This window comes from Microplitis demolitor, chromosome 8 (genome assembly GCF_026212275.2).
Source record: "Microplitis demolitor isolate Queensland-Clemson2020A chromosome 8, iyMicDemo2.1a, whole genome shotgun sequence".
Lineage (NCBI taxonomy): Eukaryota > Metazoa > Arthropoda > Insecta > Hymenoptera > Braconidae > Microplitis > Microplitis demolitor.
This window is the reverse complement of record NC_068552.1, coordinates 1,744,619-1,765,244: the sequence shown is the minus strand read 5'-3', so window position 1 is coordinate 1,765,244 and position 20,626 is coordinate 1,744,619. Positions and strand designations below refer to the sequence as shown.

The 20,626-nt window shown below is 26.2% G+C and overlaps 1 protein-coding gene across 5 annotated transcripts in view; it reads right to left on the bottom strand.

The window, feature by feature from the left end:
• Positions 1 to 5,158: 5,158 nt before the first annotated feature.
• The window catches only part of LOC103571356 (glutamate receptor ionotropic, kainate 2), a 122,004-nt gene continuing 106,536 nt past the window's right edge, over positions 5,159 to 20,626 (bottom strand). For 3 of the 5 annotated variants that reach the window (XM_053741044.1, XM_053741048.1, XM_053741046.1), the window contains 8 exons: positions 20,276 to 20,380; positions 14,680 to 14,940; positions 11,157 to 11,354; positions 10,848 to 11,073; positions 9,543 to 9,707; positions 9,351 to 9,451; positions 7,561 to 7,806; positions 5,159 to 6,682 (listed from right to left, as the gene is read on the bottom strand). In XM_053741044.1, the coding sequence (XP_053597019.1) occupies positions 6,608 to 6,682; positions 7,561 to 7,806; positions 9,351 to 9,451; positions 9,543 to 9,707; positions 10,848 to 11,073; positions 11,157 to 11,354; positions 14,680 to 14,940; positions 20,276 to 20,380 (1,377 nt within the window). In that variant the 3' untranslated portion in view covers positions 5,159 to 6,607. Of the gene's footprint in view, positions 6,683 to 7,560; positions 7,807 to 9,086; positions 9,153 to 9,350; positions 9,452 to 9,542; positions 9,708 to 10,847; positions 11,074 to 11,156; positions 11,355 to 14,679; positions 14,941 to 20,275; positions 20,381 to 20,626 lie in introns of those variants that run through there. The other 2 variants (XM_053741047.1, XM_053741049.1) reach the window with 2 other exon arrangements.

Sequence of the window (20,626 nt, the reverse complement as noted above, 5' to 3'; positions counted from 1 at the left end):
AATATAAACTTACGGAACAATTAACAATTGGGAAAGAAATAAAATGTTACGATTTAGTAAATTTTATTAGCAAACGCGGAAAAAAAGTTGTGTAACAGAATATAAACAAAAAAACGTTGTAACACTTTGTAGATATATGTGAATTAATTGTTAGAAGTTGTCTCACTATATATTGACATATCAGACGAAATAATGGATCAGTGACATTTTGAATGCTAATTGTAGAGTTACTTTTTGAGTCCAGATTACGAATGTCGAACATTAAATATATTTGAATTTTTGAAAAAGGTTATCATATGAATCCGAAACACAGTATTCAGTGATCGAAAATATAAACAACTATATAGATGCGATAAAATTATTTTTCTGTCTTTTTTTATTTCATTTTCGATAGATAAAAAAAAATCTGATATTAAATTTTTTTAATAGAGAATATGAAAAATTGATTATAAATTCTATTATTTTATTATTTTATTTGGAATTTTTTATTTAAATAATTTAAATCATGAATATTAAGTAAGATAGATAACAACATATTCAATAATTGAAACGGCTTATAGACCGGCATTTTGTTAAAAAAAATTATTTATCACGTTTTTTTATATAATCATTAGGGACTTCATTTATTTTTGATATTTTAAATTTAATTCATTATATATATATATATATATATATATATATATATATATATATATATATATATATATATATATATATATATATATGAGGGGTGTGCGAATCGTGTTCAAATCGAATTGAATTTTTAAATAAGAGCTTTTACGAATATTTAAGATATTTGAAACTTTTCCAATTATTCGAACCTTTACGAAGAATTCAAAAATTTTCGAATACCCGCTAAAAAAAGATTTTATGTAATTGTATACAGTTATATATGAATTATATACAATTGGATAGAAGTAATGCATAATTATATAAAATTGTATATAATTATATGTAATCTATATGAATACAGTGTGTAATTATATACAAATATATATAGTTGCATACAATTAAATAAAATTGTATGTAATTATATATATATATATTCTATATGAATACAGTATATAATGATATGTAATCTATATGAATACAGTGTGTAATTATATACAAATATATACAGTTGCATACGATTGAATAAAATTGCATATAATTATATGTATGTTCTATATAAATACAGTATATAATTATATACAAATGCATAGAATTGTATAAAATTATATAGGCTCGAACAATTCGCACACCCGTAAAATATATATATATATATACATATATATATATACATATATATATATATATATATATATATATATATATATATATATATATATAATTCTACTGAAACAAATCCCGCAACATTAAGAATTTTTTTTCTTTTTCTATTTAGCCCTTACATTAATATTATATTAATTATTATTATTTTATATTTTAAGTAATTTTTTTTTTGGTACAAAACAGTCCCTTATTGGCAGTTTGTCGAGTCCTGCGGAGAATTCGCAGGACATATTTATAATATAGGAAATATGAACATGAGTACGTGGATTTATGGTAACACTTATAATAAATATAATAAAAAGCAAATATATATATATACATACATCTATATATTTATTTATATTAAGTAATACCATAAGACTTCGTGAAATGATCTCTTAGAGGGACTGAATCGATAAAAAAAAAACTGTTATTGCAACACTGAATTCTTACATTTGTATATTTTTCTTTTAATTATTACAAATATTATCATATATAGAAAGCAACAAAAGTTTTTTTATTCTTCGTTAATATTAACGAAAAGTTAAGAAAAAAATACGAAGACGTGATTGAAAAAATAATAGTAAGAAAAATGAATAATGCGTATCGATAAAATAATATGAGCGAGTCGTTGAATTTAAAATGTCAAAAGTATAAAATAATTAAAAAATAAATTTATAAATCACTATTACTTGTAATTATTAATAAGTATAATATATAATTATAACAACTATGAACGTTGATAATGAAGATAAATATTTCAATGGTGAATAAAATACATTGATATATTATTTTGCTTAATGTAATTAATTAATATATGACATAAAATATTATATAAATAAGACAAATTAACAATATGTCCGTAGTTATTAAAAATACAGACGGATACAAAAGATTGCGTTAATATTTTTATGGGGTCCATCCATATTTATATATTCGAAACTATCATTTAAATAATTTTTTCTTGTAAATTGTTCTATGAGCAATGAGTGTTTAATAATAATATAATAAAAACAAAAAAAAATGCATGAATATGAAGTAAACATCAGAATGTTAATTAAGGATTTTAAAAAAATTATAGTTTATAAAAGAGTACATTATACATCATGTGGAATCATTGTAACACTCGATGTCACTATATGTATACAATAGTTCATCCCGATGAAAAAAATTTTGTATAACTGTATACAGGTATATATGAACTATATACAATTGGAAAGAGTTGATGCATAATTATATTAAATTTTTATATAATTATATACAAGTATCTGTAATCGTATATAATCCTGTATAAAAATGTAGAAAAGAATAAAATTATATACAAATGTATCTATTTGTATACAATTATATTGGATTGTATATAATTATATAAAATCTATACGAATACAGTATATAATTATATAGAAACGTATATATTTGTATACAATTATATAGGATTGTACATAATTATATACAAATGTATATTTATATCTAGTTATATAGAATTGTATATAATTTTATATAATTTATATGAATACAGTACGTAATTATATATGAATGCATATGCTTGTGTACAATTATATAGAATCGTATTCAAATTATATACAATTATATATGAATGTATATGCTTGTGTATAATTATATAGATTTTTATACAAATTCTATACAAAATATATACAATTATATTCGATTGTATATGACTGTATATAATTATATATAAGTATGTACGATTGTTTACAATTAGATCGAGCCATTTTCTCTGTCCAATTTTATACAATCGTAAAAAGTCTTTTTTCATCGAGATGTAGAGAGTGCATGGAGAAAAACGCCGTTAAATGTTTAAAGTCAACGTCATGAGTTATAGAAATAATTTACTTTGTTAAAAAAAAAGATTTATACTTTTCAAAATTGAATACTTTGTTTAATACTACTCCCTAAAAAAACTTGACTCAAAAAAAGTTATCTTTGGTTATGTCATACCAATTAGTAGAGATATGTAAGGTTATAAAATCCAGCTGACGTTGCCTCGATCTACGCATGCGTGTCCTGATTAATCAAAGCGCATGCGCAGTCCAGAGATTTCGGTCATGTTAATAAGGAAAGGTGATCAGTTATTGGCTTGAATTATTTGTAGGGATATACTTCGCTCATTTTACTCAAATTCAGTGGTTCAATATAAAAAAGAATGTTGTAATATATATTAAACGACTTTTTTGGCTAATCAGAGAAAATTGTATATTAATATAAAATTTTATGAGGCTTTTAGCCAGTTTATGGCGAATTCTTCGGCATGAGTTACATAAAAATGTTTAAAAGTTTTTTTAAATTGAATGATATATTATCATGCAGTAATGCCTTGAAATATAGTCAAATATATGAAGGCAAAATAAATTAAAAATTCGATATTATGAGAGTACGAAAAATAAAAGTAATTATTTTTATCTAAATTTTCTTCTTTAATTAAACTAAATAAAAGATATTAATTGTAATCAATATATATCACATATTAGAAAAGTAATTGTGTGATAAATTCAAGTGATTTGAAGCCCTTCTAATATAAATATGTAATATAATGGTAAAGAGATTTAATATTAATCTAAGATTCGAATCTCAAATAATTTTATTTACTGTCATTAAATTTATATGATTGTATCGATAATTTTGTGAAATTGAAACTGATTAAACTTTTAATACCAGATGTTGACATATTTATTTATGAATGTCATCGACAGTTCACTGGCTTTTTTAAGCTTGCGGTCATTGCCTAATTTAGTCATGAACTGTCACCGAATTTTCAACTTGATCTGACGTATGAAGTCAATCAGTTTCGATTATATTTTCATCTATGAAAATGTTTTTATTTCTTCGCCCTTTTAATTGTTAATTAGTTAATAGTAATAAGCTGTCGTGATAATTAGAGATTCGAATTGAAAGATTTTATAAAACTAGAAGGGTCATATAATGTGATTTCTTTTAACTTGTAACAGATTATGAATACTAAAAAATGTTATAGTTTCATAAAAGCGATATGTTATTTGTCATTTATGTCATCCTTGAATAAATGATGTTATATAAAAAAAAATAATAATAATAGTGCATTTAATTATTTTTGAACCATTTAGTTGTAAGGCAAAAAACCCATCACCTGCTGAAAAAATATATGTGGCCAATTTAACTATTTTCTGATATATTTTTTTTTAAATTGAAAAATATAGTATTTATCATATATGAGTTCGTATATGTTTAGCATATATAAAATATATATGTCAATCATATTCAAAAAATATATTTTTATCATACATGAAAATATATATTCTTGTCATATATGAAAACTATATTTTTGTCATACATAAAAATATATATTTATATCATATACGAGAAATATACTTTGATCATATATAAAAACATATATTTATATTGTGTATGGAAAAAAAAGTTTTTTATTCGTATGACCCAGTCCAATTAAATTAGATCTAAATTTCAATATACTCTTTAAATTCCAGATAAAATTCTCGAAATTAGTTAATTTGAAGCGAATATATAATATACCCATATACATATACATATACCGAATAAGATATATGCTAAAATATAACGAAGAAAATATATGGTGCCATATATAATATAAATTATATGCTATCATATATTACATTTCATATAAAAATTTCATATTTTTTGAATATAAAAGGAAATATATCAATACAATATATTATAAGGTAAATGTAAATGTATATGGCTTAATATAAAAAACATAAGTTACATATATGGAATACATATATTTAATACTGTATATAATTTTATATTAAATAGGCCAAAATCACTATATGAATTTTTATAATATACAATATAATATATAATATATTTTTTCGTTGCAAACATATATGATTTCATATATTTTAGCCATATATTGTTTTTTCATATGGGCAAATTGGTGAATGAAATAAAAAATATTTTTTGCACACCTCGAACGCGAAGCAGAAAAGTTGTACTTTATAACAGACTTGTCAAGATCACGCTTTTTTTTCGCATTGAACTGTATATATTATTTTCATATTGCACTTACACGTTATAAAAGGCACAATAATCGAAAGAGGAAACACTAATTAATAAGACTGATACTTTCATTAAGTTGTCCGATACATATTATAATAAAAAAAAGTTCAATAAAAAATATGTAGCGTGGTCGTGAGTTAGTCTGTAGTCCAAAAAAAGTTTGTGGCACAGATATCTTATAAACGGCTTGACAAAATGACTTTATTTTTTTTTCACTGTCTTCAGAATTATGCAAAGAAGATCCTTTTCGAAAGTCACTACTGTAGTCCTTCTCGTTTTTTTTATAATAAATCATTTCTGTTAAAACCGGCGCCATGTAAACAAACACACTGCAGCCATTTTTTATTTTATCGGGAATGTTTTTTTTTATCATCGTACTTTGCTGATATCATAAGGTTCTACTTTACCATCAGATAATTTTTTTTATCTAAGTATTCTTTGGGGCAATATGGATACGTTTCCAGTCGCGTATAAGCTGCTTAGTGTATAATAGGAAAAAAATCCATTTTTAATGCAAAATAATAATATTGCTATTAAAAAAATAATATTATTTCCATTTTTACTGACCCGATGGCTCCAATTTTCTGGAAGTTCATAAAAGCGTTTATAAGAATCTGGAAAACAATCGATCAACTTCAGTACAAAGCAGAACAATTTAAATGGTCAAAAATTCACAAAATTCTGAGATGTTTGATTTGGCATGGAATGCTCCATATTGATATATTTATTTATTTATTGAGGATTCAAATTCGTATGTACAAAAAAATAATATAAAACATTGAGTAATTATTTCTAAGTTAATTATTATTATTACTTATAATCGTTATTATTATTAAATATTATTTATAATATTTATTTTATGAATACATTTAACTAATAATTATATATATATATATATACGCGATTTGTATTTACAAATAAGTCCGGCATGCTTTATAAATTCATCTTAAAATTGATTAAAGACGCTAGTGACTATTTTTGATAACACGGCTGCAAAAATCATTGAATGATAATTATCAGTACCATGCAAAATTAAAGGTAATCATCCGGTTTCATAACGAGACCATTAATAATTCTTTGAGATCACAACTGATGATCTTTGACAACTTAACTAATTCTATGTGTATTTTTTATACAATTCGAGTCAATTGAGTGTAACATTTTTGTATTAAATGATTTTTCAAAATGTTACAATTATTTAAATCGAATAATATACATTGAAAATTTATAATAAACTATCAAATTATTTAGTACTTATTTCATTTACAATGACAAACTTTTTTTAGATTTTATTTTTTCATTTATTTAACTATTTATATTCTTCTTAATCATGCAAAGTATTATGATGTAAGTGAAGGTGAGATGGAGGTAATTCATTTGACACTCCTAGACTGCTCTGCTGTAAAAAAATTAAGCATTAGTGTATTAAACGATGAAAAAACAATTTTTTTTTAAATGATGTCTATTGTAATGTTGAATTAAATTCATTACACTGATAGAAATTTTATATTGATTCAAGAAATATTTTCTTGAGCCAAGAATTTATTTCTGAAGAAAAGCAATTGTCTTGCTTCAAAAAATTCTTGTCTTGATTTAGATTTTCTTGGCTCGAAAGATTTTGTATCTTTGATTGAACTCTCGTGTCTTGACCCGAAACTATATTATCTTCAATCGATACTATCGAATTCTTCAAGCAAGACCACTTGTCTTCAACTAAAAATGTCGGATTATTATTTTAAGAACTTTTAATTTTTGGTTCAAGTAATAATTCCTTGATAGAAGATGTTTTTAAAGTAATGAAAAAAAAAATTTTTTTTAAAATAAATTTCTACTTTAACATATTTGAAGTAAATGAATGTAGTCCTAAAAAATCACTTTAAAATTTTTTATTTTTAGAATAAAAAAAAAGTTTTTTTTCAAGCTGAGTAAATTGATATCTTGATTTAAAAATCGCGCCATTCTCGAAACAAGTCGGTAATGTCTTTAACCTACACTTTGCCTATCTTGATCCAAAAGCAAGAAATTCTTAAGCGAAATATGTCAGAATTTTGTTTCAAAACAAAAAAGGCTTCATCGAAGAATAAAATTCTCAAGCGAAGAATTTTTTCCCTCTATCCGAAAATTTCAATTTTTTGGTTCAGACTTATTTCTTGAATTAAAACAATTGAAATTTTGAAATAAGAACCACATTTTGAAGTAAAAATTTTTGTTGAATCAAGATAGTTTTTCTATCAGTGTAAGAACTAGGATGATTAAATGATCTTGTCTACAATTTACCTGAGATCTCATTCCATTGAAAGGGGCCGAAGTAAAATTGTCTAATGGGTAACCCACAACATGGGTCAAACATTTCTCGCATGCTCGTCGTCTATGAGACGATGGGCGACAGCGTAATGCATGATAAAGTTCACGCATCATTTCAGTGCAAAGAGATTCTTGCTGCTGATTCTGCTGTTGCATACTCTGCGGAATTGCTTGCAGTGAGCCTGAGCATGTAGGAGGTGGTTGTACAGTTGATGATGTCTATATTGAAAATGAAATTATTGTTAGTTATTCATATATTTTTGTCTTTTCACTAAGAAATTTTGCAAAATGAACTTGAAAAATTATTGATTTCGTATTGATATATTGTTACAAAAATTTACTGTTGTCTGTAAGTGAAAGGTACCAGCGGGTAATAAGGCCTAGCGAAGGGAGATTTTGAATAGAATCGAAAATATTGCATTTAATTATCGGTGTATCATTAATCTTTATTTCAATTAGCCATAAAATGTAATAAAGTAATGGTAATTTTTACCATAAACAAACAAAAAATTATACTTTTACAAAAACCATACGAATAGGCCTTATTTTAATACGGTAGGGTAATAAGGTATGTCCCAAAAGCAGTTCCTGGAACGACTGGTTCGGAAACAGCTGGCAAAAGATCACCGTTTAGAAAATCTTATAGAATCCAATAGTTTCTTATAAATTCCCATAGACATTTTATAAGAATAAATAAGTTCTATGAGAAGTGCTATAGTTAAGTATAGGGCCTTATACCTTGGCTATAAGAATCTATCGGATTTTTTAAGCAGGGCATGAATGTTTAGGAAATTTTGGTTTTGTAAATTATCTGAATTATTTTGCTGTAAGTGACTAAGGTAATTACTTGGTCTATTGTTATTAAGATTTCTTTGATGAATGAGACTTTGAAACAAATTGTTTTGGGGTAAAATCGGATTATTTGAAGTTAATTTACTATTGGATGCTAATTAACTATTTGATGCTAAATTCTGAGAAACTGAGTTTTGTGGTAAATTATTGTTGTTGACATTACTATTGTTGTTATCTACTAAATTATTGTTATTGTGATACGGGTTAAACAAACTGGAATAGTTTAACTATACTTAATAAAATTGGTATTAGAGATGAATCATCACTTAAATTTAGCAACAATACTTTTTAAGAGTCAGAAGACTAGATTGTTTTCTATAATTTCTTCTGCGCAACAGCATATTACGGATAATGGAATATAGAAGACAGGGAACGTGGTATCGGGACTCTATAAATTTGTCGTAAGATCTATGCAAGACCCTTCTACTAGAGTAGCCTTTAGCGAAGGCGGTTATTTTAAATATCATTTCTGTCACTTAGGCCTTATTACCCAACAGGCCTTATTACCCGCGGGTACCTTATTTATTCAGCCTAATAATCCCTGCATGCATATCTTTCTTTATAATATCATTAACAATTCATAAGAGATAGTTTTTTTTTTGGCGCTCTAAATAGAGTTCTGCCTTAATTAAAATTTAAAAACTCACCTTTACTCATTATTAATCCCTGGAGAGTGATTAGCTGATTAGCATGCTTCAGTCGATAAGTTCATGCTTATAGATCATGCAAACATATCAAAGAAATTTTTTTTTATTGTATTATGGTCTTTTAAAAATTTTTATTATAAATTTAATAGCAGAAATAAATGTAACTTGAATTCATGCCAACTATAATAAATGCAAGTGTAAAGGCGAATGGAAAAATGCGCGTTGTCATATTTTCTGGCAACGTTTATATTTGTTCCAACTTACCCGTTCAGATATGGAATTTCGTTTTGAATTATAACAAAATTCAAATATTGCGACTAATACAGCAAATGCAAGTCCACATAATAAAACGACAAATATTCCACCTTTAATATGAAATTTAAAAAAAATATTATTGTAACTGTAAATATATTAATTTAATTAGAAATAATAATTAATACATAAATAGTTACATACCTATATTAGAAATACCTAAAGCATTAGCTTTATTTTCTTTGCCTTTTTCAGTTCTCATACAAGTATCTCCAGGAGTTTTCCACCATTTGTCATACAGCATTTGAATTTCGCCTTTCTCCTGAAGCTCTAATATTGCCAGTGAAATTTTATCTCGCCATGGCGAACCTGTGATTAGTAGAGAATAAATGGTAGGGGAGAGTGGGGTCAATTAAACCATGGGGCAACTGAACCAGTAAGCTTAAAAAATCGAAAAAAATATAAAATTGAGTCGTCCTTGGAATTATATTTTAATACACTAAACCTTAGTCTGACCAAAATTTCGAACCATTATGATGATTTAATTTAAAAAAATTCAAGTTTTTGTGATTTTAGGCATCTGAACTTTTTTTTCAGCTCTTGACAAATTGTTTAATAATTTTTTAATTTTCAAATGTAATCTTAAAATTTTTTTGCAATACCTTCTTACATATATTAGTCATAAATTTCTAACTTTACTTCTAGTGAAATAGTTCTTGAATATTTTTTTTTAAACTAATTATTTCAATAAAATCATATGGGGTCAATTGAACCAGTACTCTCGGGGACGGTTGAACCACACGAATCACACTGTGAGCATCAGACATGCGCGCGCATCTTGACAGAATGTGAAAACAAGCTAACCTAACCAAGAAAAAAAATAATTATATTGACAGAAGTTTTAAAAGTGATTGTTATAACATATAATGTTATATAAAATAATAAATATTATTAGAAATGTTGTAATTTTAGTTTTCAGCTGTAAGGAATAGTAAATTATTCATTAAAGTCATTCGTTTGTGGTTCTAATACTCTTGGTTCAATTGTCCCCGACTAGTGGTTCAATTGCCCCCGCAAAGTGGACGATTGAACCATTAGATGCAGTTGTACAATTTCGTATTTATTAAAAATTTTCATCATTTGTTAAGTTGTGTGCTTATGAGAAATGATAGTCTACAATAAATTATAATTTCGTAAAAAAATTATCATTTTGCTTTTATTCATAATAAAAACATGTCAAAGTATTTTTGGTTCAATTGACCCTACTCTCCCCTGTAACCAATAAGCAATTAATAAATTTACACTGAAATGGTCACTTCAGTGTACTCGGAAAAAATGGTTCTAGAACTAATTGCAAAAACAGCAGGAATTTTTTAGGTTAGCTCTTTTTCTCATTCTTTTATTTCGAATCACTTTTCAAAAGTATTTCTTATCTTTGTAATACTTGTTTTTTTGGGGACCGGAAACAAGGCTGACTACTTAAACAAGAATAAAAGATAATTATTATACCCATTGGTGTCGCAATTCCATATCCTTTACTATCAAGTAACCCAGCAATTTGGGTGAGATTACAATCACGCTGTACAATATAGTCTAGCATAGTTGACTCCATCAAGAATGCGTAGTCACCCTGTAGTACCCGCTGGATCCCTTCTTCATATGTAGAAACAAATACAGATGGTTTCTTATTTTCCATAAAGCGCCACATTTTTTTGTAAGTTTCAATCATTGAATCCTTTTGAAATTAAATTTTCATTATTAAATATTATTATTTAATAAATTATTATAAACTTATACTTTAATTTATTATTAAATTACTCGAAAAAATGTCATGGTGCTACCGCTGTCAAGTGTCCCATAAGTAATATCCGTTTGTCCAGCAAGGTCTTCAGCATTTTCTATTGGCGTGATCATTCGTTCGACAGTTAAAAATGCAGCAAGATTTGCTGTGTATGATGAAATTATTATTAGGGTGAAGAACCACCAAATCCCCCCTACAATCCGAGTACTTGTTGCCTATAAAATATCACAAAATTATTCGTTTGTTTTTTATCAAATCGATAAAAATTTTTTTTCTTTTTTTAACATCAAGTACGCGGAGAGAAGAGAATGGTAATAATTACCATTCAACATGGTAACCAGTCCTATTTTTTAAAGCATAGGAATCATTACTATGTAGCATGGGAATGATTACCATTCTTCTGGTAATATTTACCATACTGCATAGTAATCATGCTACTGGTAAATATTACTTTGTAGCATAGTAATCAAAGCCATGCTAGAATGGTACTGACTCCGATACTGAATAGCGTGAAATCAGTTTCAATATTAAGTGCTGCTATATAGTATATATGTCTAATATAACCTGTACATATATTAATCTTAATTACTACTTATATCAATGAATATTATTTTAATGAAAATTATCAATCATACGAAACTCAAGTATTATTTGACAAAGTATCATTGTCTATTGTATTCTGATTTAAAATGTTATTCTACCACACGTATCGTCACTGCTGCAGACGGTAAGATGTATATTCCAAAGCGCTGGATTTAATATTTTTAATTTAGATAATTGTTAACTTCCTCTACATTAATAATTCATAATTAATAATTTTACTTGCAATAAAATATTAATTAAATGTATTTTCAATAAATAATTAAATTATTATAATATTTTTCTAATAAAAATAACCCATGTTAAAATATGTTAATGTTAATATTTATTATTTAATTTAAAAATTTTTTTAATTAGTTAAAAATTTATTCATTATTAATTAAACAACCTAATTTTTTAATTATAAAACCTTATTTTAATATTAACCTTACTACCTTCAAATGGAAGCAGCTTCATCGAAATTGTAATAATTACAATGTAGCATAGGAATGGTTCCAATGTAGCATGGTAATCATTCCTATGCTAGCATAGTAATGATTACCATGCTAGCGTGGTTAGCGTTACCATTCAACATCGAACAAAATACTATGTCAAATAAATAATACAGCTAAAAAACTTGCATTACCATGCTACATAGTAATAATTACTATCTCACATTGGAGAATATATCATTCACTTCTCTCCGTGTAAAGTATGCGCGGATGATATATTTTTATATAGGGAATTTTATTTACATGTATATATATATATATATATATATATATATATATATATATATATATATAATATATATATATATATATATATATATATATATATATATATATATATATATATATATATATATATATATATATTAAATATTTAAATATTTTCGAGGCCCGTTTTTTTCGTGTGCATTTGCTTTTAAATATTGATTTTAAACATAAAAAAAGGTTATAAATATCATTTATGGGATTTTTTCTAAAGTAAGCATTTCAGATGATAGTGAAACATGGAATTCACTCAGCAACTAGAATGCAAAGCATCACGTATCTATGTGTGCAAAAGATATATCGTTCGCCACAAAAAATATATACCGTTGTGAAAAATTGTCTCACTTATATTTCATATTCCTTTTGCATACGTATAAATATATATATATATATATATTTTTTACAAATAAAAATAATCAATTTGGTTATACTTGTGAATGCTTCGTGAGCATATTTCAATAAAAATTTTATAAAAACTCTTTCACTTTATGAAAGTGATTGATTTTTATGCATGAATTTATTTTTTTAAAATTCATTATTGAAAACTAATCGATTCTAGAAACATATATGTGTATATGCTCATGTATATACAATTGTAGAAAAAATATATACAAATATACTTAGAGTGAATATGTTTACAAAACGAAATAGTTATGATTGGTTGGTCTATGTCATAAATTGAGATAGTCACCAATCGCAGCAATGTGAAATATCAATCGTGATTTATTTGCTAAAGCAACGAGCAGAGGTGAATTTATCTTTTATTTAAACTCAAATATTTTTTTTTCTTTTTAATCAAAATGTAGTTGTCGAAAGAGCTGACTTGGATGAGATAGTGAGGGTAAGCAAATTATATATTATCCTTTCGTCCGTCGCGCTATGAGGGAATTCCCGCTTTTTTTTTTTTTAAATGATAATTTTAGGAAAATTAATGATTAATTATTTTCTAAACCGATTCAGCAATTCATGTATTAACGTCTTATTTATCGATATAAAAAGTTTCTATAATGTAGTTGCTTTATTTTTTTTTTTTAAATTTATGTAGCTACGAGTATATTGTGAAATTACGGGTATTCCCTCACTGCGACTGATCTTGTAAGTAAAGTTGGCATATTTATCAAAAATGTTCTCAGTTGATTCTATCGGTTACAAAATATGGATTTTACACGGAAAAAACAATCGGTGGCAGCTACTAATTATTTTTCAGTAGTCGCTACAAATTATTTTTCAAGAGCAGCTATAGATTATTTTTCAGTAGCCACTATAGATTATTTTTCAGTAGCTGCTACTGATTATTTTTCTTTAGCAACTCCCGATTATTTTTGGGTAGCTACTATCAATTATTTTTCAGTAGCCGCTACCGATTATTTTTCAATAGCTACTACTGATTATTTTTCAGTAGCCGCTACTGATTATTTTTCAGTAGCCGCTACCGATTATTTTTCAGTAGCCGCTACCGATTATTTTTCAATAGCTGCTACTGATTATTTTTCAATAGCCGCTACTGATTATTTTTCTTTAGCTACTATCGATTATTATTTGGTAACTACTACCGATTATTTTTCGGTAGCCGCGACCGATTATTTTTTGGTAGCTACTACTGATTATTTTTCGGTAGCAGCGACCGATTATTTTTTAGTAGCTACTACTGATTATTTTTCGGTTGCCGCTACTGATTATTTTTCTTTAGCTACTACCTATTATTGTTTGGTAGCTACTATCGATTATTTTTCGGTAGACGCTACTGATTTCAATCGGTAATTGCTACTAAAATAATCAGTAGTGGCGACCGATCGCTAATCGGTAGCTGCTACCGATTATTTTTTTCCGAGTGGTCGCATAAATAGTAAATAAATTTCATAGAAAATATTTATTTAGAAAAAATGAAAATAAAAAATTAAGAATCTGATGTAACTTAATGAAACTTCAAAATCAACGTAGCGGCATCGCATTAAAATTAACATTGCGGCGATTCCCCTACTCTACGACTAACGACGGTCGGTAAAAGATAACCGCAAACATTTGTTCTCTATTTCAATAAATAATTTCTTTTTGAATGAAACTAATTATGGGGTAAAAACAATTTTTTCATAATTGATTTTGAAAAAAATAATTTTTTCTGTTTATTACGAAGAGAAAGTAGTCGTAAAATGAATTATAGTAAAAAAAAAAGAATCTAAAATACCTTTGGATTGAGATCGCTACCCTGCTGCATCAGCGTTCCGATGGTGAACCAAAAACTATTTGCCAAGGAGAATTGATTCTCGACAATTTCCGTCGGGCCCGAATGGCACGGATGTGGATTATTCCACTCGTAAGGACTAAATCGTGCGACGACGAACATTGTCACGGAGACCAAAACGTAAGCAGCGAGAACGTATAGCCAGATTTCAATCGCCAAAGGATTCATGAACGAGAACAATCGAGCTGGATGACTTGTCGGTACCTAAAATATATATTTTTATTATTAATATCTTAAATAATTAATTTGAATAAAAATAAACTGTTTTCAAATTCAGCAGATTTTGTATCATTTTTTGTAAATGAAATAAATTTCAAGAGTTTTAATAGTTTTAAATTTCACGTTATCATCATTGTTGCAGTAATATTTAAATTGAATTAGAATTGTTGATGCATTAAAGAGAAATGTTCTTGCTAACACGTTAATTAACGAGCTTAATTGCCCACGTTGAAGATTCAGTTCACATACGCCATTCGCTCAAGTATCGATCCAGTTAAAATGTTTCAGTTAACTGAAGCCAAGAGACATTTATGCTGTAAAAGTTACATTTTTACTAGGACGTATACATATTTTTATGTATTTGTTCAGAGGTCGCTCACGAATTTTGAAAATATCAAAAATGATCTAAATTTGAACTTTTATTTCAAATTTTTTTCTTTCTCGTGGCAGCAATAGTTTATATTTGTGAAATCATGACTACGCTGAAAATTTAGGCCCAAAATTTAAATATTTAAACCTCGCTCAAGAATTTTGAATGTTTCCGAGTGCTGTCTTTTGAAGGTTTTCGAGCGACCCTTGAATATTGATAATAAAGCTTCTCGATTTTTTCACCATCAATTTGCATCACAATAAATGGAAATATAATCAGGAAATAGAAATAATAAGTTATTTACATACTTTTTTACTTTTTAATTCAATTTTTCGGTTTTTTCGCTGATTCAAAACTTACCAAATTTTATTGTTTAAGACTGTCCTGTATATTTTTGGTTATACAAAAGTTATATTTTAGTGCAATGACAATAATTGAGTTATAAAAAAATACAAAAACTAATTCAAAGTAATACTCACATATTATCAGTTAATATTCAAAATTATTAAGCGCCGTTTAAATATTTAAATTTTGGGCTGTAATTTTCAGCATAGACATGATTTTACAAATATTAACTATTGCTGCCACCAAAACAAAAATTTCTAAGTAAAAAATCCGAATTTCAATCATTTTTGATATTTTCAAAATTCGTGAGCGACCTCTTGAAAATTTTTTATCGTCGATTTTTGGAGAAGCTTCTTAAAACATCGTTAACCAACAAATTTTAATAAGAGACTCGAAAAAAAAACAGTCGGTTTTTTTGGGCCACCCTAATCTACACGAGTTTCAGATAATTTAACTGTTATTAAAAATATTAATCATTTTTCATTATGATAGTGTTATTATTGCATGCCTCGATCGCGAAGCGGAGAGGTGCTTTATAACGGACTTGTCAAGGTCACGCGATTTTTTCGCATTGAACTGTATATATTATTTTCATATTACACTTACACGTTATAAAAAGCACATTAATTTAAAGAGGAAATACTAATTAATAAGACTGATACTTTCATTAAGTTGTCCGATACATATTATAATAAAAAAAAGTTTAATAAAAAATTTGTATCGTGGACGTCAGTTAGTCTGTAGTCCAAAAAAAGTCTGTGGCACGGATATCTCGTAAACGGCTTGACAAAATGACTTTATTTTTTTTTTCACTGTCTTCAGAATTATGCAGAGAAGGTCCTTTTCGAAAATCACTACTGTAGTCCTTCTCGTTTTTTTTATAATAAATCATTTCTGTTAAAACCGGCGCCATGTAAAAAAACACACTGCAGCCATTTTTTAATTTTATCAGGAATGTTTTTTTTTATCATCGAACTTTGCTGATATCATAAAGTTCTACTTTACCATCAGATAATTTTTTTTAATGCCAACTGTCATAGAATTAACTAAATTAAAAAAAAAAAGACAAATTTCTTTCTAGATGTTTATTAAAAAATTTTTTAATTAAAAATGAAAATTAATAACTTATATATTTTATTGTAACATGAACGTTCGAGGTGCGCACTTTTGGATTTTCCAAACTTTTTATTTTTATAATTAATATTTTTTATTTGCTATGTCTATTGAACACATGAGCAAAGCGATTTATAAAATGTCAGCTAATATTCAAGAGCTTCTATTCTCCAACTCATTCCCTTCTCGCTCTAAAATCCCGACCTATCCTACGCAAAACAGGTCAACGAACGGGTCTGCATTGTACTTCCGCTCGTTGTAAAATAGGTATAGTTGAAAAATTAATAATTCTACCATATTCGATACATTCTCACTCCTTTTAACCTGGTATTTAATTTCTGAATAATTAACTGATTTTAACTTTTTGCCTTTTATTTAAAAAAACAGAAATGATTACTTGAATTCAATGTTTTCTTCTTTCAGTCTAGTGGTTAATTAATTCCAGAAGGTACAATCAATCGATTTAAAGAAAGTAATTGAAATAAGTAGCTGTTGTCCTGTAGTTATTCGCGAAGTTTGCAACACCTCATTCTCTATTCATTAAAATTTTTTTGTTTCAAATTAATGTATACAAGTCAACATACAAAACACTCTATTAATAAATTCTGCTGATTGCTCACCGAGTTCTAAATGAGTGAATTTATGTATGTGCTTAAGTACTTGTTTTATATGCACGCGTTAAGTGGAGTTATTTAAACTTTGTTTTAAATTCATTAAACTTACCATGAAATCAGTGTTCACATAAAATTACTCTTTACAATTATAAATAATAAATTATTAATAAAACATTGACATTGAAAGTTCCTGTAGATTATGTGTGTAGTATACATGAAATTTGAAATGTTTGCAAACTAACCAGAACCTGCTAGCATTCTAAACAATCTCATATTCATTATTTTATGATATCATATTCTGAGGACTCAAAACATATCTTTCTTTGCAGAATTTCTTATATCAATATATAAGTGAAGTATTACCCACAGTAAAAACAATATTAAAAAAATTTTGAAAATCCAAAAGTGCCGACTCATAATGCTCATTTATTATTAAATAATAAAATAATAAGAAAAAAATGGCGGGAAGCACGAATAAATTTTAAATATTTAAAATTTGTTGTTTTTTTTTTTTTTTTTTTTTTTTTTTTTAATTATATTAGTAATTTTTTATAATTATAAAAGAATTTTCTTAAAATATCTCGATTAATAATAAAAAAAAAATATATATATATACAAATAAAAACAAACAAAAAAAAAAAAAATTGAATTGAAAAGAAATGAAATAAAAAAAACACATGAGTCGTGCAAAAAAAAAAAAAGAAAAAAAAAATTTTAATAAAAAAAAACAGCTGTACTAGGAAAGTGATGCACAGGCGCCCCTGGTGAAATAAAATGTACATAATATCTACAGATATAGATATATCACCATCCATGTTAATTTTACATGGATATATATAGATATAGTCTTGTAGTTTTCGTTTTTTATTAATTGTAATTAAACGACACTTAATTAATTAATCATTCGCATTCAGTGAGCTACAATCGTCGATTAGAATTTTTTTTTTTTTAAATTTAACTCAAATAATGGATTTTTTTACAAGTTATAGTGTTTCCGGGGTTTCATACATGACGGATAGAAAAATTTTTTGACCTATTTTGGTGTTTTTTTCCGATTCTATTGCAGTAAATCAATTTTTAAAAAATATGGAATTAATCTCCATTAAATTATCTCGACAATAGTATGCAAAATATCTTGATTCCGTGAACTAACAAGGCTATAAAAATAAAAATAGCTGCCAAAATGAGGCGAAAAAAATTTTTCGATCGTAAAGCGCTCTTTGATGCTTCGCATCATGAGTCGTGCAAAATTGATAAATAATAGCAAAAAGTAGAATTTTTTATCAATGATTAGTACTATTATGTGCTTAACGCAAAGTACCCGCATGAAAAAAATGTATATTTTTATTTTATATACGAAAATATATAATTATATGAGACGGCAAAAATTTATGTATGTTTGAATATAATGTTTATATAAGTTGAAAGTATATTTTTTCTTATAACATAAACTATAAAAGAAAATATATATTTTATTATAGAGCATTGTATATTTTCAAAATATAATTTCCCGGTTATAAATTCCAATATAATGAAATATAATCCAGACATATATTTTAAAGTATAGTAACTGCTATAAAAAAAAATAATTTTCATTATATTTTCCCAACATATCGCATTATATATTGGATAATATACTTAAAAATATATAATATAAATATTTTTTTAATCGGGAAAATGAACATTCAATTTATCAGTTTAACTCAGGAAAGAAAATAAAGGTACAGATTAATAAAGAAAGAACGGATATCTCAGCACATATTAAGTAGATCTGACCATATATATGTTTACATGTAAGTGTGCGTTTCAATCAGGGGATGTCAATTTACAACTCTGACTTAAAAAAACTGAATTAAGCTTTTTTAGGTTTACCACTTGATATAGGCTTGGAATAAACCTTTTAGACTTGAAATTTTATAAGTCGATAATATATATTAGCTTATATATTAACATTATAAAATGACTTATGTGTTTATATGATTTCAATATATGGAGTTCATATAGCTTGAATATATGCCAACATATAATATTATATATCATATTTGTATAGTTTAAAAATATATAATTATATAATTAAAACGGCAAAAAATATTTATTTTAATACATATGACTTCTTATATCAATAATTATATGGTAATATAAAATGTGTTATATTATTCAGTATAATTTTAGGATATATGATTTTTTCATGCGAGTTAAAAGCGTTGCAACCACACTTCCCACATTACGGTATGTTGATTTCACACGGACCCTTATGGTAAAATTAACACTTCAAAGGTGTAACAAATGGGTACTATACTTTTAAACGTTAAATAACAAGCTAATAACTTTCGTTTTTCAGTGAAGTACACTCGTTCTTTGGGAAAAGACTTTTATTAAGCTTGAAATAAGCATAATTAGATCGTTATTACAGAGTACTCGACGTTCGAAATTTCGTATTTATTTTTAAAAAACGGACTTTTATAGAAGAGAAAGTCACGATTCAATATTTGTCATTTCATTTGCTTATTCAAACTTTTTGACGGCGAAAAATTTTTGAAAATTTGGTGCGCACGCGAATTTCAGAAAACCCAAAAATTCTTTTTTTTTCAAAATAATGGAAACTAGCTCATGAATAGTAATAAAACAAATATGTATTCATTATTTATAGCGATTTTAATAGCAACTATTAAATTCTAAGTTTATTTTAAAATTTCTGATTAAAATGCACGACGTTTACTCAAGAGGTCCGTAATTGCTTGCCCTAATAGTACAGTCTGGTATTCCGCCTGTGCGATTAAAACTCCGCAGACATTTTGTTCGGAAGATTTTTTTTTTTCTTTCATTTTTAAACATATATATATATTATATTTTTTATTTTGTTTTATCTGAATCTTACCTTAAAGAGTATGGAGATTCCGAGGTTCATAAATGGCTTCGTAAAGTCGATTACACTCTCTCTTGCATAATTTATAGTCATTGACCCTACTGCTAAATCAGCCTTCTGTAATAATTAATTTTATTTTAATTTAATTATGCTAAATTAAATAATAGATGAGACTTTTTATATTATATTACTATCAACCATTGATTGTAAAAAAAAAAAAAAAAAAAAAAAAAATGGAAATCAAAAAAATTTTAGTTATTACAATAAATGAAGTTGAGTATGAAATAAAATGTTCTTCGCATAATTTTGTGCTAGGAATTTATATTAACATTTACTCAAAAACTAATCTGGACTCTAAATGCA